General features: G+C 47.6%; 1 protein-coding gene across 5 annotated transcripts in view; it reads left to right on the plus strand.

Moving 5' to 3' along the window:
• LOC149365843 (latrophilin Cirl-like) overlaps positions 1-13,017 on the plus strand; it is a 298,689-nt gene extending 285,672 nt beyond the window's left edge. For 4 of the 5 annotated variants that reach the window (XM_089546655.1, XM_089546665.1, XM_089546658.1 and 1 more), the window contains 11 exons: positions 2,188-2,371; positions 2,971-3,114; positions 3,247-3,485; positions 3,764-3,925; positions 4,022-4,125; positions 4,810-5,200; positions 5,771-5,874; positions 6,162-6,330; positions 8,496-8,627; positions 10,248-10,314; positions 10,722-13,017. In XM_089546655.1, coding sequence (XP_089402781.1) covers positions 2,188-2,371; positions 2,971-3,114; positions 3,247-3,485; positions 3,764-3,925; positions 4,022-4,125; positions 4,810-5,200; positions 5,771-5,874; positions 6,162-6,330; positions 8,496-8,627; positions 10,248-10,314; positions 10,722-11,698 — 2,673 coding nt within the window. In that variant the 3' untranslated portion in view covers positions 11,699-13,017. Of the gene's footprint in view, positions 1-2,187; positions 2,372-2,970; positions 3,115-3,246; positions 3,486-3,763; positions 3,926-4,021; positions 4,126-4,809; positions 5,201-5,770; positions 5,875-6,161; positions 6,331-8,495; positions 8,677-10,247; positions 10,315-10,721 lie in introns of all 5 variants that reach the window. The other variant, XM_089546678.1, reaches the window with a different exon arrangement.
• The last annotated feature ends 5,116 nt before the right edge of the window (positions 13,018-18,133 follow it).

The following is an 18,133-nucleotide window of genomic DNA, read 5'->3' on the forward strand; positions in this document are numbered from 1 at the left end:
GGTAAACACATGCTTGCAGCTTTGAGTAGCGCTTTCCTTTCTATGTGAACGCCTGAAGTTCGTACTTTCTTTTATCTGCAATGGGACGTTTCTTGAGGCCGTAAGAGTCTTGCATGCAGTTTGGGTGGGTATCAGTACCCGCCGTAAAAGACTGTCCGCGTGCGGAGCCACTGACGTTCCGAATGTCGCAGAGGGCGCTGCGTCAGGTGGTCACGGAAGACACCCGCTCACGGAAGACTCCCACTGCACGGAACTACCGAAGCGTAGCGCCGGCGCGCGTGCTGGCTACAGTCTTCGATCCTGGGGAGCTTTTTACGCTCGATCCATTTACGAGGGACAGCGACGCGTAAGCGCGTATATATACGCGCCCGCTAAAGCAGCACTACGGCGGTGCGCCCGGGGCATACGCGACACCGTGTTGTGAGTCATATGCGCGCCGGCGTCCTCCACGGTACGCCGGTTCCCGCGTCGCGCGCTCGCCTCGAACCTATTAATCACGAAGTGCACTGGGCGTCGGCACGGACGGACGGACGGACCGACGGTGATTGGCCGTGGCAGCGTCGGCTTTCTAGGCTTCGTTGTTTTTGGTGGTACTCCGGGTTACCGGCGATGTTGCTGAGTCATGGCCTCTCCTCGGTCGCGTCTTTATTGGGGGCGCCGGCTTTCCCTGTGCCCGGTTCCAGCTGGTGTTCCGTGATCCGTGGATGGATCTCCACCCCTGTCTCCGAGCGGGCGGGCGCGGGGAGTCGGAGCAGCTGGTTTCCAACCGGTGCTCGTAAGGCGATGCGTAAATTGAGTTGCGTGACTCCGCCCTAGGCGTGACTGCTGTGTGCCCACTTCGCGCGTCATTCGCATGCTGGGTTCTCGGTATACGCAGTGTGTTAACCTTCGCCGCCGGAGCGCAAGCCTTTCTCTAAAGGAAAAAAAAAAATGAAAGTGGAGTCGCGTAGGTGCCGACTACAAAGAATGCTGCTATGTATCAGATGTGAGTCACTCCTGTGAAAAAAAAATGGTCTTTTTTTAACCTCGAATTTGTAGAAAGCAGTGTTCGCTTGTTTTCTATATCGATTTGCTACCTAGTTTTTGCAGAACACAGCCTGGAAAGTGTTTTTAATTTTTAGCACGCACGTATTTGTTTCGGTCTTCGCATTAACTTTGATCAGGCTTAGTAAAGTCAAAACTCGTTAATTCAAACTTTAAGGGCCGGAAGAAATGTTCGAATTATCCAAAAGCTCGAATTATCGAATCACCCCGAAAAAAATAACTAGTGAAAAATTATTTGGTGAAGGGCTGTGGGCAATGGTTTCTTGCTTTTGAGATGAGAACGGCGCGACGATGGCTGTTTTTCACACACCATCGGTGCTTTACTGCGTGCGTACTGTAGGGAGCGTCGAAGCAGAACTGCTTCAAAGTCTTGAGGGCCTCCCCGTCGTTCTTCACTAGCGGCAGCGTCGCGTATGAAGAGGCCTCGCCGCACAAACAGCGAACGCGCACGCGACGGAGCGAGGCGAAGTTTCGGCGCGCTGGGAGAACCACGTAAACGGAAAACCTCAGCGGCACCGAAGCGACGAGAAAAAAAAAAGGGACAGAAGACCAGCGAAGCGCTAATCAGTGCCCTAAACGGCGCGCAGCTAATTTGGCTGGCTAACACGGGCTGGCCCGAAGCTCAGAAAAGCGAAACCGAAACTATGCGGTCTGACTGTTCTTGGAGATGGGGCTGACGGTTCGTGGTCACGCCTGCCGTTGCACGCCCTTCGGAGGTACCCTAGACTTGCTCTGGCAGTTCGAACTATCTGGATTTCCGAATTAACGTAGGTCGAACCAACAATATTTTACTGTATGTTGACAAGTTAAGCTAGTTAAAAATATTAAAAATGAGCTCTGTGCTTCCTGCATTATTAGTCTTGCAACAAATATATTGCTGCACTGATCGCATTGTGCATTCATACCAGCCTGATCGGCTGTGACAATATTAATGGAGCAGCTATAGATTTTTTCAATATGTGGCTGGGTGTGTTTTTTACTTCTAGCCTTTTCCACAGCTCTGCTTGATATGTATCGACCTGTAGCAAATTTGTTTTTGGTTACTTCTGCTCGATTCTGGTCCTTTTTTATTTAAAAAAAAAAAAAGATTGTGTGGAATAACACCTGATATGCCATTCTATTTTTGTTTCTTTTCACGTGCAGGCCATCTCTGAGACGGCCAGCAACCTGCTGGAGCTGAAGCAGAGGCCAGCGTGGCAGGACCTCAGCTCTGCGGACCAGAAACAAGTGCTGACCATGCTGATGGCTGCCCTGGAAGAGAGTGCACTGCTCCTGGCCGACTCCTTCTCCAGCGAGTCGTTCTTCCCCATCATAAAGTCCAACATTCGTAAGTCCCTCTTACAGGCTTTCGTTTGATTCATGCTCTGTAGAAGGGCAACTTGTGTACAAGCACTCCTCACTAACACATGTGGTTCACTAATCACATTTTGTACATGGGCTGGCTGAGTGCATTAATAAACTCAGTAGCGTTTATGAGCTGATTGGTCTGTTGAAATCGTAAAATAAGTGGTAAGCAGAGCAGCTGTAATAAAACATTGGCTGCAGTTTCCGATATTTCTTCTAATCTAATAAAGGCACTGGTAAGAAAAATGACAAGAAACCTCACTCTGCAGAAGTATAGTGTGAAGAATTGCAGCACAACATAGAAAGAACCACACACAGATGAACAAAGCAAAATAGACAGACAGGCACTATGTACATGTGCCAACTTATCTCTGTGTGTCATTTTTTCTGCATTGTGCTGCAGTTCTTCATAGCAGATCACAAACTAGAGAAGTATACCGCTTTGATTTCTAGGGTCTGGCCACTAAACAAGTACATGCTTCTATGCTAAAGTTTCCATTGTGTTTCTGAGATGTAAGGTAACTAGTACTGTCGTGTCAGATCGGTCCAATTATGTCTATTAAACTGAATTTCACTTTGCAGTGCTTTCCGTCAAGGTCATCGACTCTCGATGGACGATGAACGTCCAGTTCCCATCAATGAGTGAGACACAAAGTTTGCAGTGGTCTGGAATGCAAGACTCAGTCCTTCTACCTGTGGAGTCCATAGCACAGTTTTCGAAGCATGGTAAGTGTCTGCCTTTGCAAAATAGATGTGAGCGCACATACCATGTTCAAATTCAAGTCTGAGCTTTATTTAATTTTCATAAGCTTTGAATTCCACTCTTGAAACCTGCAAATATCAATGGTTTCGTTTCAGGGCTTGGCAAGGTTGTGTTTATTGCATACAATGGCGTCGAAGATTTCCTGCGACCGGAGCCCATGTCCAGGCAGGGGATGGAGAGCTATGTTGGAGATGACGGATACACTGATCAACCCAACGTCATCTTCAACCCTGGCACGCATGTCGTCAATTCACGAGTTGTCGCTGCATCTGTAGGCCGTCATCGTAATAGCCACCTTCCACAGCCAATAACCGTCACTCTGAAGCACCTGCAGGTGAGCTAAGTTAATTTAAACTTAATTGCACTTTATTTTCATTTCTCAAGATCATCTGTCTTCTCAATTTTCTAGAGTAGCAATCATTACCAATTTTACAACTCAGAAATACCTGAAAGCTGAGTCTACTAGAGAGCAAGCTGACATATTCCATACCTCTTTTATAGTCGGCTTAATTTTTTGACGAAGGAGTTTTTAAGTTCGCCACAGCCTTCATAAGCCTGAGAACCTCTCTCTAGTTTTGCAAGATCTTACAGATTTTTTCGTGTTCTTTGCAGGAGACGAATGTCAGCAATCCTCAGTGTGTCTTCTGGAACTATGACATGCAGACGTGGTCCACAGAGGGCTGTTGGGTCCACTTTTACAATCTGACTCACACGACCTGTGCATGTGACCACCTTACGAACTTCGCTGTTCTTATGGAGGTGCAGCCAGTCCAGGTAAAGTAAAATATACCGTAATATCTGCCACACTTTGTCGCAGAGAAACAAATGGTGCAGAAATGCTAACTTGGCATTTCTTAAATTCTTTTGCAGGCATACAGTACAAATCCCAGGACGCTCAAAGTTATCACAACTGTTGGATGTGTCTTGGCGAGTCTCTTCCTATTGGTGACCATCGTGCTTCTTCACATATTAAGGTACGTAGCAAACATTTGATGCAAAAAAAAAATTGTTTAAGCTCTCATAAAAAAATACCGCTACAACAGGTAGCCAGTAAATCTTTCGTCCACTATATTTCTGCGCGAAAAACAAGCTGGGAGCAGGTTTTATGCTCATACTCTAGACTGGGCCTGACTCGCGGGGTGTGGAAAAGCTTGCTTTGGATTTTTATTTCTTTGGGGCAGTTCACTCTTAGCTATTAAAGCTTTGACAGTTCACCACAGGGTACACTAGCCACGAACTTATATTTCAAATATGATGTAGTTAATATTCTTTACTGAGGATATAAGGATATACAACAAACTTGATAAATTGGAGAGCACATATTTAGCGTTTTGCGCAAGACTCGCTGAGTAATTTCAGCATTCTTTTGTCCTGAATAGTGGGAATGTCAGCCAAGTGAAAGGGTCAGGTGTTTGGAAATGAGCACTACATGAACGGGATACCCAGTCCATTCATATTCTATACATAACAGTTGCTCACTTGAACTGCTTTGCATCTATGTGTCCGCCATTTTTCATTCTTCTCTTTGTCTTGCCTGTTGTCACAAAGTGCACCATTTGAGGCGAAAACACCGGATGTGACTGAAGACAGGTCTTTGAAGGAAGTTTCCTGTTCTTAACGGCATTGTTTCTTTTTTTTTCTTCCTCCACCTTGCGCAGCTTCAAAAAGAATGACCGGCTCTGGATCCACCGGAACCTGGCCCTGTGCTTGCTCATCTCGGAGTTTGTCTTCATCGGAGGCATCAGCCAGACGCACCTACCCATCCTGTGTGGGGTCGTGGCTGGCCTGCTGCATTACTTCCTGCTGGTTGCCTTCGCCTGGATGTTCCTCGAGGGCTTCCAGATCTACGCGGTGCTCATGGAGCCTATGGACGGACACAGGTCTCGCCTGTGGTGGTTCTGCAGCCTGGCCTACATTGCGCCCGCCATCATCGTCTCCATCGCAGCCATCATCGACCCCTACAGCTTCGGCACCTCCAGCTACTGCTGGCTGGAGTCCCAGAACTACTTCATCTTCAGCTTTGTCGGGCCCTGCGTGGGCGTCGTCTTTGTAAGTGTTCAGCTCTGTGTGATTTTTTAACATTAACGCGAAACGCCGGGATGCGTATTCTGCTGGACTCGAGGGCCAGAATGTCAAAATATTGAAGCCAGCTTCACAGCAAAACTTGAAATTTGTCGCCCCCTGAAGGGCTACGTGTGCTCCGTGCTTTATTGAAGTGTTAGATTTTTTACTTGATGATAGGTTTATACTGCCTTCTCGTACAAAATTTTGCCTAAATGTCAGCGAGGTTCTTAATACTGACTGTTGGAAGGTACGAGTTGGAATCTGATTTGCAGTCTGAACATGAAACATTCCATAGCCCTCCAGCAAATAGTAATTCTCTTTGGGATTCAGTGGGAGAGCCATGTCAGTTTATGCCTTGTGGATGGCACGAAATGATAGAGTGAGGGACTCTTCCAAGGTGGTTATGGTAACCCTGAAAGGGAAGTGATAAGTCACCTCTTAGCATGAAAATGCTATCATTGTGTTAATGCCAATCAGCTAGGACGCCACGCATGTGGAAGGAAATTGTTGGTGATAGATTCCTACTCTGATAAGAGGTCACTTTGTTCTTTTCAGGGCTGTGTCATTTTCCTGTGCATCTCGGCATGTGTCCTTTGTCACCAAGGGAGCACCACAACTGCAGTGAAGTGCAAGGAAGAAGCCAAGCTCAAGAGAGTGAGGTATGTCGTATTTTATATCTCGAGCAGCAGCTACAGCTTGCTACAAGTGCAAATTATGAGATCAATGTCTTTAACGTGCAATACATAATCTGCATCATGGGGCCTTAGAGGTGGTGTAAAGAACAGTTAATATTGAATCGTAATGTTTTACTTCGCAGTAATGGTGGTAGTAGTGTATTGTTGATGACCACAACTTGATCAAGTCAGGAACACCAATGACCTGACCATACTCCTGATCAGCACTGCGTATCAGGAACCTAACAAAAAACTTTTGCCTTGTGTTTCAGAACTGACATATGGTGGGCCGTCTTCCTGGTTGCGATCATGTCCCTGGCCTGGGGCTCCGGCATCCTCTACGTTGTCAAGTACACGGCCACGTTTGCACATTTATTTTGCATCTTCAACAGCCTTCAAGGGGCCTACGTGCTTTTCTTCTGCTGCTGGAAGAACGAAGTGGTGAGCGTCTTTTTCTGTGCTTGCAATATTCAGTAGGATAGGGTTAAGCTGAGGTCAATGGGAGAGAGGTCTTTGTCCTGCAGTTGATGTAGGTAGACTGATGAAGATGATAAAAAGAACACTGAGCAAAATTTTTCTAGCTAATTACAGTCAAAGAAAAGAGTAAAGGAGATTTGCCCCTTTACACCAGTGGAAGCAACCCAGTGAATACATCTGCTGCTATCACGTTATCCCCAAGTACCACTTTTGCGAGCCAGGCTGAGCTTTCAGAATTGCTTTTTTGGGCAGATGGTACTGCAGAATCTTGATGAGACAAATATGATGGTGGTCGTGAAAAATATTCATATCACCTGAACTTCGTATTGTCACGTTGCAGTGACGGCAATCCAGCAGTCAGGAAGACAGCAACAAAGCTTGCAAACGAAGCTTTTTATTTGGGCTTACTTGCGCCCGCAAAAGAACTGAATCACTTGGCGACGGCGTAAGCAGCAAACGTGCTCGTCAGTCGTCGAACTACGGATGCCCGCCGCTCGCGGCATCGCTCAATTTAAAGCCAGAAAGGAAACTTCAAGATAATCGGTCAAGATCATCTACAGTAATCTAGAAAAAATGTAGATGCAGCTCTTCATGGCTGTGATCAATCTAGATTAGTCCGGTCGCTCCTCGCGTCACAAACAAAAATGATAACACCCCTTTCCTGCGGCCTTGAGCACGAACGAACGGACACTACAATGATACGTGGCAGTATCGTCAAAAAGTGAGCAAAGCCCGCATGCTGAATAGCGAAGAATGTATAGGCACAGATCTGTTTATGGCTGGTACGATTTATTAAAGGCCGTAGCCACTGCTCGGGTCTCGCTGAGTACTGCACAACTGGCGATCGTGGAATCAGTGGAATGGTTCCTGCATTCATATTATCTGTAGTCGCATGGGAAAGTGTTCGGAGTGACCGTATTTCTGCACGTTGCACGCAGTGCACCTCAGCCAGGGAATTTTACGGATTCGTATCATCCGAGATCTTATCACCAGTTGATTTTTGCTGCATTCTTGCAGAGTTTCATTTAAAACAGTTGTATTCAACAATGGCACTTTGTTTACCACTTTTTAACTTATATTTTTGGCGACTTCCGCCTTTAACTGTTGACTTCACATAGCTGTGTAGGATGCAGATTTGCTTGTCTTTGTCACCCTAAGCATGAATTAACAGTGCAATGCTTTAATGGCTGTGGTCTTGCTGTACATCTCTTGTAGAAATGCCGAACTTATAACAGTGCACAAGTACTTGTCTATACTTTTTCTTGTAGCTACCATTTCATGCATAGGTATAATATAATAAGTGCCAGTACCTGCATACATTGTGTCAAATGAAACAAATATAAGCCCCGCCAAGGTGGCTCAGTGGTAACGGCGCTCGGCTGCTGACCCGAAAGACATGGGTTCGATCCCGGCCGTGGCGGCCGAATTTCGATGAAGGCGAAATTCTAGAGGCCCGTGTGCTGTGTGATGTCAGTGCATGTTAAAGAACCCCAGGTGGTTGAAATTTCCGGAGTCCTTCACTACGGCGTCTCTCATAGCCTGAGTTGCTTTGGGACGTTAAACCCCAATAAATCAATAAACCAAACCGAAACAAATATAAAGTGCGTAGACTTGGGTGGCCACACCACGCATGGCAGTATTATATTATGTGTATGATCAGTTTAGTTCCATGTTTTCCATTTCTGAATTACCGATGTGCAACATCAGGATTTCATGACCGAGGCAGCTCAGCGTAAAATAAACAGATTAAATCTTCTCTGCAGCATTGCGAATGGAAATCTATGGATGAGTTTTATTCATTATATCTCTTCTAGCATTGGAAGGTTGACAAGACACAAGCACATCTTAACCAATTTTATTGCATTTTTGTAATGCTTGAGGTTTCATTCCCCAAGGCCATCAGCGAATGAAACAGGCTTTCTGGAGCTGTAGTTGCTTCAGTGATACCATCCTACAGTGCCTTTCTAACAGATAATTTTCACCTGTTCATGTGGAACTGTTTTTCGTTACCTTCATTCTCTGTGTTTGCATTCTTTCATATCGCTTTCTAGTGTATCACAGGCAGTTCACAACTAAATGAACAAATAAGTCAGCAGCGTCTTTAATCGCACTGAATGCTTCCCCCACAGGTCCAAGAGGAAGTGCAGCGTCTGTTGAAAAACATGCCCTGGCTGCCTGATTGCCTGCGAAGCTCCTCCGGGAATGAAGAAGCGCCCCCACCGCCGCACGTGCTATCCAATGGCACTGCAGCTCAGCTCAGTGTGGGTACCCCCCCCATACTACCCCCCTCTGTATCCTCTATTGCGCCAGGTATAGCACCGGCACTTTTGCACCACTTTTGTGCACTTTATGTTGTTGCTCCCATCCTCCCCTCGGTCGCTTTCCCTTGTAGCTTGCCTGCTACTAGTGTAGTGCAGTTTATGGGGCAGTTTGTTTGTGGTCCGGTGGCGGTATGCAGTTTGCCTAGGCTCTGTGTGTGTGTTTTGCTTGCACATAATGTTGATTCTGAGCTTATGTTAAGTAGCGTTGAGACGTGATGAAGGTACCACACAGAAGTGCGTCTTTTTGTGCATGGTCATTTGCTGTTTAAGATGCCTGGCTTTAAGTGCCCTGCAAGAGTACAGGACCCAGCTAGTGGTGTCCAGATTGCATACAAGGGACAACTTACAGGCTGGTGCCATACAGGAGTGTTTAAGATGGTTCTCGCCTCGTGTACACATATCTGTTCAGTTTCACTGCCATCACGCTGACATGTAAACCAGGAACTACTGTGCTATAGAAGGCATTTTGCAATGCTTGGTTCGGCTGCAACGTGTCGGAACTGTCGGTTGAATGTGTGACCCTCTTTGGCAGAGTGAGACTGTATTAAGACTGCACAGGAACAGACAATTTCTGCCGTACAATAAACAGGCACATACTTCTATTTCGTAGCCTCGTTTGCAGTCCTTTAATTGAGGACGGCTTCACAAGTTTCTTCAGGTAATGCTTTAGCATCCATTTGTGTCATGATGCTAACATGTATATATACAGGCAAAACTATGTTTACAAGTAAGCCATATGAGTACAGCTAGTTTGACTCTTCAAGCAGTATGAGAGCTCGTATTGGATGCTCTGCAAAGTAAATAAATGCTTTTCATCACTTCTAAGTGTTCACAAAAGTGTATTGCTACAACAGTAGCAACTCTGGCACCTGACAACATAGTGTGGTGAACACTGCATACATATGTTATGTTCAGTGTTGCACTACATTCATGTAGCTGTATTGTAAACAGTGTTTCTGGCCATGTTTGCTTAACCAGCAAGTACATAACATGTTAATGCATAGTTTGCAATTGTGTGCCATGTGTTGTCTCTGCATAACATGATCTGTCTTGTGTCACATTTAGTAACTACGAAAACAAGATAGGACAGTACTATATGATAGATGAAGTTGTTTGATGGTGATGGGTTGTGAAATACATGCAAGCGCCTTGTTTGGTTGTTCTAATAAGCGCTTAACTGTTGCTCCTACATTTTGAGCTAATTAGCCGACTTTAGTTCCACTGTATGCCAGTCTTGTTATCAAAACCAAATCTGGGTTCCCTAGTAGCCGACGTGGTATTCTGCATACTGCCACTCTTTTTGTTGTTACTCACTATTGCTGCCATTTTTATTACGTTCTGCTGGTGCTGGTGCATTGAAAAGCTTGTTGTGCAAGCTGAATATGCTTTAACTTTTGATGTCACATAGGCAGCTCGAGTCACTAACTAACGTGGTGCAGCCTCCTCCTGTAAAAGCATTTAATACTTTTACTAATTACTAACCTCGCGTGGTGCTGGTGTTCCATGTCATGCATCTTCATTACTTCGATATTCTGAAGTTGTGTGCAACTTGTCTTGCAGGTTGTCCAGCAGTCATGGAACTCACAGGACAAAAATTCTACGGTTACCCCAAAGTTCACCATACCAGGTCAGAATTTTTTTTTTTCTGTTATGTGGTACATGTGCAAGGAGGGGATGGGTGGGACCTGGGAGAGAGGGCTATTCCTTGTGTAATATTGGTTCGGTGGGTTCTTTAAAAGGCAGCATTTTTACAGGCGAAAACTGAGCAGTTTTCAGGCTCAAAAACACAGATGCGATCATTTTATTCTTCATATATTTTAAGTGTACAGTACACAGTGAATTTGGAATCTGCAGCTGCTGTACATGCTGGAACATCATCAGGCATTGCATGCACAAGTTCAGTGTGGTTTTTTTTAGAGTTAAAAGTGGAGTTCATAGCCTGGCTGCTGGTGTTACCTTTGATGTACACAAACTTGGGGGCTTTGTTAAGTGGGCACACACTCATTGAAGTACATCATTCTTTTTGTTTTTCAGGTCACCAATCTATGGACAGGGTCAGCAACAATCGCAGCCTAGCACTCGCTTCTCCCGATGCTAATGGGATGCTGGAACAAGGGCAGAACAACATCAATGCCCTGAGCCAGGTCTCCGGAGGCACCCTGCACCGGAGCTCAGCCAGCAACAACATCAGTGCCATCAACAGCCCTGAACAGCAGCAGCCACCCGTACAGCACCACACCAACAAACTCCAGCGCACCCCAAGCCACCTCAAGAGCGGCCAAGCGGCCCAGAACGGACCCCATCACCGAACTTGGGCTCACAGCCGGAGGCCGGGACACTACTCGGATTCGTCGAGCGTCTACAGTGCGTTTGCGGACCACATCTATGAGTCCATCGACGGTGATGCCTCCTCGGTCGATCGCCTGTCCGACGTTCCGCCGCCGCCCGCGCCTCCCCAGTCCGAGGCCTTTTATGGAGACCTGTCCGACATGAGCCAGCACTCGTCGTCCAGCTACGGGTACGATCAAAGGCCCCTGCTTGTCACGCCCCTGCCCGGCAAGTACCAGGCCACACCCCTCGCCCACGTCATGCAGGGCTTTGTGCGGGACTACTCCTCTTCGTCACCAGAGATGCCTCGGTACGGCACGGAGCAGCGGCACTACGGTTCAGGCCGGCGGAAGCACGACATCGGCTACAACGGGCCCCCATACTCACCCAAGCTCCTGTACGAAGCAGCACTGGCGCAGAGACTAGAAGATGCGCCAACGAACTTTTCTTCGGACTCGGGCATGGTCGCCGACGGCGACGAGTGCTGGGGCACGCCGACGCTGCCGGATTTGTTGCACTGCCCTGTGGAGAGTCCCGTGGTGATGGCAGTGTTGGACGGTGAAAAAGTGGTGAGCAGGATCCGCCCTGATGCGATGCTGACGGCGCCACCGTCCGATCCGAGGCTGCAGCAACAGCCCCCCCAGCACCAACAGCAGCGGTACAACCTCAGCACATACTGCTAGCAAGACTTGTGTGTGAATGGCTTGTGCGCGTGGACAGTGCGCGTTTCATTTAGAAAATTTTCGCTGCATAGGACTTTAAGCAATCGTGTACTTAAAGAAAGGAGTGGCACTGAAGGACAGACCACGTGGTCAGTGGAACGTCCCCTTTTCGTCGTCCCGTCCACGAGACCTTTCTCGGAGGAGAGCGTGTAGAAGAAGCCGGTTCTATGAATCCTAAGCATCTAGTCGTCGAACACAAGAGTGGAGGGAGAAGTGCTAGTCGCTGGCAAGAGCAAAATGGTGTCGCCTTTCATTCTTGCTCACTGCCCGTGATCAGGGGAAGAGCACGATTGTCTCTCGACTCCTTAATTTAAGAAGAAAAGACGAGAGACTGAACGGTGCTTTTTGCTATGAAGCCAGGTCGAGTCGACGGCTTTGTACATTTTTCGCTGTAAGTACAATGTAAATCTAGACATTCAGGCTTGTATTTAAACGTCCTTGTTTCATGTTGTCTCTTTCTATTTTTTTTTTATTATTATTCTTCTGGGGACAAAATCTCAAGAAACCCAGAAGAGCAGCGGGTGTGCCTGCGGTTTTGTCAGTGTCTTGTAAATAAGGCCTGTGAGAGCTATTTTCGCAGTTTCGTAAGTCACCTGCTGCTATAAGCAATGCATCACCAAATCACCAACAGTGCTGTACATAGTATAAAGGAACAAAATTGGTTGCACATACTCTATTTTCTTGCTGCCATTTTAACTTTTCTGCATGCCAAGCTCATAATGTGTGACAAAGCCTGGCTTTCCAATTACCTATGCTAGAAAAAAAAAAGACAGCAGAGGCAAAAATACAGAAGCTTGGCATAGGCAGTGTCCATGTCACCCTTTTTTTTTTTCATGACTCGATGGTGTCAACCCTCATGTCTTGAATAGCACCCCATTGATACATTCCTATAAGCATTTTGGATTAAAGCACGCTAGCAATCTACTGCAGCCTATGCCTTAGAATATGGATTGAAGTCTCTATTTCATGTGAGCCTGCAGAACTGCAGCAGCTATTCTGTGATCCCAATCATTACCTAAGTTAACCAGAGAGAGAGAGGACAGTGTGTCTTGCTACGTTGATGGCAGTTTTGAGCCAATCAAGACTGCCAGAGAGAAGGCTGTTATTAATTTATGACGTTCGAGGTTCTTATCCACGACAGCTGAATTGTCGTCGCTCGAATGATTAGCGGTCGTTTACCGGCGGCATAGAATGCTGAATGAGGTTGAAAGGACTGTTACCTTTCTAGCACTTGTTGTACAGAAGTGTGCCAAATAAAAAATGTTTCAAATCTTGCAAAACTGGTGGCATTGATTGTCTTTCTTTGGTGAAATACACCTGGAAAGCAGTGCTTGACCAGCGGAGCCATGCCATCAAGCCAAAGACAAACGGTAAGGGTCTGGCAAAATCAAAAACGCAGAATTTATGAACGCAGAGTTTAGGTCCAGTTCCTTATGCTGTCGCTCCAGTGCAAATGATCCTATGTACATGCTGTTCACTCTGTATATAGTGCTGTTCACTCCAAGGGTGAAGCTCAGGCCCATCTGCCTTGCATAAACATTGGCCTTGCACCGTGTTAGCGTGGCCATGCATGTGGTTAAGGCTAGCAGAGCTTTCGAATCAAATACGATTATTAACTATGGTTGCACTTTGGGCTAACGAGTTGGTGTGACACAGCAAAGAGGTACAGACACTGGCACATGTCTATCAGTGTGGCCTGTCTCTCCCACACGTTGTCTTGCACATGACCAGGAGCAACGTTACTAGATTAACCATGAGAGCCGCGCGAGCACCGCAGTGTGATATCATCGGCATAAAAGAAGCAATGAAGACTGGGAATGGATGACAACTGAACAGCGAGAAAAGCCATGGAAATATTAAAAAATGATTGGTTACCATGGCAACGCTCTAATACAATGTCGTTGCTATGGGGGCTGCCATCTTGGATTCTGTCTGTGGAATCGGCGAACTCGGAGGTATCGGAGGCTCGAAACGCGACCAGTAGAGCTGAAGCTCTAAAACGGCAGGGGAAAGAACGACACCTTGAGGGGTACCCCAGGTAATACGATGAGGCGAAAAAAGTAAGATACCCGGACACGTTGCCCGTTTCTTCAACCTGGAAGGTGAAGAGGAGGCCTTCCAGTAAGTTCGGGCTGTAGCGCCGCAGCCTTAGTACGCGCAAGGAAGACGAAGCGATGGCGTGACATTGTGTCGTTTTGTGCAACCATCCTTTAATCACGATGGCGCCGTAAACGGTCATTATCGCGCTTTGTACCCTTTGGTCTAAGGGCATTACAGATGTGACATAAAACGTATCTCTCTACTACTTGGGATAGGGGTGGGGGGGGGGGGGGGGGGGGAGACATGTTTTTCTGCCACCTTTTTGCGGGGACACATGGACTCGCGCAGGGCGGGGGATTGGGCACTGCGCGTACCCAATCCCCCGCAGTGGGTACGCGCCATTATCTAGAGGACAACAACAACAGAACACCACCCGGTGTTCCTCTCCCGTGTGCTTTCCTTTCGCCTTTACTACGTACAGGTGAATACCAACCTTTACCACCCGATTCTTGGCCGATCCCCCAGAGTGGGTATGTGCCATTCTGTCGTAGGCTACAACAACAACAACTCGGGACCTTTGCTGCTGCGTCATTTATCGGCAAGTCCTCTAGTGAATGTGGCTGAACATCCATGTTGTCCTTTGTTGCACAACGTCCAGCGGCTTGTCACAATGTTTTGATTGTAAAACATTTTATTCGCCGGGAAGTGCTTGGCAAGAGGTCGCGTTAAGTGGTCGAGAGTACATATAGCCCTCGACGACTTTGTCAGCCCACTCCACCGCCAAAACTTGCGTTCTGGGGTCAGAGCTAGCCAGCACGGTCTCCCACCGCTCGAGAGAAGGAGCTGTAACTAGATCACCCGGAGGTGGCTCTATTTTGCAGTCCCACAGGCAAGGGCGTCCGCAGAATTTTTTGCAGGGGGGGGCCCCGTTGGTGCCCCGGGGGGGGGGGGGGGGGGGGGGGGTATGTTCGTAGCAGAAAGGCGCTATTTGCGGAGTAAATTTATTTATCTATATATAAATAAAAATTAAACAAAATGCACACATGAAAGAAAAATTACAAACAGCAAATTAAAGCGCGGCTAGGAGAGGTACATTGGAGTTTATCAACGAAGAAACAACTAAAATTAATAAAAATGCAAAAAGATGCTATATCACTTCGTGGAGAAGAGTGCTCAGTCTTGCTGCATACGGGTTCTCGACTCACCCGGATTGATGACCAGCACACAGCACAATATGTTCACAAACACGCAACTACAGTCACTCAGTCAGTCTTCCTTGAACAGCAACTGTAGGCGCCTCGGATTTTTCTGGGCGAATTGCGTAATTACACGTGTGATAAATTCACTTCTGTGCTTCATTACACGCTCTCGGTGCACACTCATCATACACATTGATTGGAAAAACTGTTGAACGCGTACGTTGAAAACAAAAGATGACTATATATACAACGAAAACTTATTTACAAGATAAATGCACGCTCGCAGCTTCATACACCTCGCTCCATCTTGCTTGCGCATCCGCACAGTCGAGCAACCGCACACACACTGCTCTCCGCTCGTCGTTTTCTCGTCCGCTGTCTTGGTTGTTCTCAGCTTCGCTGACAACCGGCCACTAAAAACACCCAAGCACAAACACAGAGGCGCGCACACGTGCAAGGGCTTACTTGCCGCAGTATCCCCGAATGCGCACTTTGGGGGTGACGCCGCGCAACTTCCGAGGGGAAGGGACACTCGCCACTCCAGTCGGAAAATTTGTTTTTGTGTTTTTATGGGGTTCAGAGCCCCAAAACGACTCAGGCTATGAGGGATGGAGTAGTACAGAGTTCCGGGTAATGTCGACCACCTGGGTCTCTTTACCATGCACTGACACGCACAGTACATGGGCGCTGTTGTGATTTGAGGCCCAGCCAGAGGTGACAGGCGAGCCAGGCAGGCGCCATCGGGCTGCGTTGACCAAAGGCGCTGGTTTTCGCAGAAGACGCAAAGAACGCTGGTGTGGGGGCGCCTCGGGAGACTGCGTCGCCGTGAACAAAAGCAGCTAATCCCCTTTGCCGGAGATTCTGAAAGCGGCGCTTCTACCGAACTGCGCTACCCGTGGATCGGAGGAGACAGCGGCGGCGGCGCCAACTCATCGCCCTCTTGCCCCTGAGCAGCCCGACAAAGCGGGGGTGGACACGGCTGATTTTACCTTCCCTCCTTAAGAATTCATCGGTGACCGGCGTAACGATAGGCGAAAACAAGATGCCCCGTGCACTGTCTGCCTCCGTGTCGCTATCTCTCTAGAGATCAAAGAAACAGACACCCATCTCAAGGCGGCTCGAAACACATGCTCGCCGGTGCCGCTGTATGTCTGGAACAGGTCGCCCTTCAGTAGAGCTAACGATGGCGTGGTTTGAAAACGGCGGAACGACGCACGCCCGGACGCGGCATTTCGCAGATGTGACCATGCGGGGCTGCTTTTACCCTTTTGACTGAGCGCACCACCGCCCCTGGCGTGCGGCCATCACTCACGGTTCGAGTGAGTGATTTTCCAGGGGGGTGCAGCCGCCCCCCCTTGCCCCCCCCCCCCCTACTCTATTTTTTTGCTATATCTTTACTTGTTAAGACTAGGCTTCAAGGTTGTCGCCAGACGCTCCCTCCTCAGTTTTTTTTTCCTCCATGCTCGCGTCAAACAGCTGATCGAAAATGAGCCATTTCGTTCAAGATAGGATAGGCGAGTGGAGAGCGGGGCTAAAGCTATGACGTAAAGGCTAGTTAAACATTAACCAATCACTACTAGATATATGGTCATTAATCAATCATGACTTGTTAGTCATTAAGAATCATGGCTAGTTAGTCACGGCTTTCGCCAACTGGTTAATGACTACTAAGCCATTAACCAATCACGACTAGCATTATTCAACCATGACTAGTTAGTCAACTAATTAGTAATGACTAGTCATTAACGAGTCATCAACTTTAGTAGTCATGACTAGTTAGACATTAACCAATAACTACTAGATATATAGTCATTAATCAATCATGACTTGTTAGTCATTAAACAATCATGACTAGTCAGTCATGGCTTTCGCTTCGCGCACTTTAGATCGTCAAATTGCGCCCAGAATTTTTGAGAAAAGGAGAGGTTTGGTTTGTGGGAAGCTATTGGCTGACGCTCGTTTTGACGAGGGCAGTGCCTTTACTCATAGCTTTAACCCTGCTCTCCACTCGCCTATCCGATCTTGCACGAAATTCACGAAATGGCTCATTTTCGATCAGCTGTTTGACGCGAGCCTTTTTGGCTAGGAACGGATTGGAAACGGATCGGCCTGGCTAGATTCCGGATCAGTTACTCATCTGAACTTCATTCTTTTTCTGCTACCTCTCCTTCGCATTGTTATTTTATTGTGCGGACAATGCTTTGCGAACTGTGTGGTACTATTTGCGCATTTTTTTATTGTTTTCTTGCTGTTCTTCGTAGCACGATTTCAATGGACTTCGGCAGTCATAACAAAGAAGACATCGCTTGGAGCATCACTGTACCATATCCCTTTAATTGGTTGCAAGGTTCCCGTCACGACCTGTAAGGGATCGTTAGTGTACGCGGGGTCATCGGAACGCGGCTGGGGGCGCTCAAAGCGAAGCGTCTCCTTTCTTGGAACGCGGCCGCTCGCGAACGCGCCGGGAAGTACGGGTGTCCCCCCCCCCCCGCCCCGCGGTACCGATTCGCGCACGTGCTGGCACGAATGTGTATTTGTGTTTGTTTTTATTTTGTGGTGGAGAGGGTGATTTACCCTACGGTAGTTGGAGGGCTGGCCATGCTCTCGATTAGCCAATCATATGAAGAGTTTAGAATGATTGGGTGCTACCAAATGTGGGCCGGGCCTTGAGGTCTTTAAAACCGGGCTCCGCCGCCAGAAAAAGGGTTCTGCGCTAAGGTGAGATGCTATGCATCTTCGGCTATGCCGAGTAGGGGCCTCCCCTAGTGTTAGCCAGTTCCGCCTTTTTGTTGTTTTGCATCTTTTTGCTCTTTAATTTGTCTCGAGTGCCTAAACCTGTATATGCTGTAAATAGCTGTACATAAACATCAAGTATTCGCCTTACCCCTGCATCTCAACTCCTCACAAGACCGTCTCTGACGGGGCACCCCTGGTGCGAAGGAACGCTCAGTCTTCAAGTGAACAAACCGTCTCTGGCGGGGCACCTCTGGTGCGAGGAAAGAGAACCTGTGAAATTTACTGGCGCAGTCGACAGGATCCTGCGGCCATCGGAAGACTGAAGAAGACTTGAAGGCAGAAGACTGAAGGCAGGGAGAAAGGCGACAAGGCAACAGGTCAGCGTTCGTGAACGGACCTTCAGGGAGAGACAGCGGCAAGG

This window comes from Amblyomma mixtum, chromosome 1 (assembly GCF_055824585.1).
Source record: "Amblyomma mixtum isolate Tamu chromosome 1, ASM5582458v1, whole genome shotgun sequence".
NCBI classification, from domain to species: Eukaryota; Metazoa; Arthropoda; class Arachnida; order Ixodida; family Ixodidae; genus Amblyomma; species Amblyomma mixtum.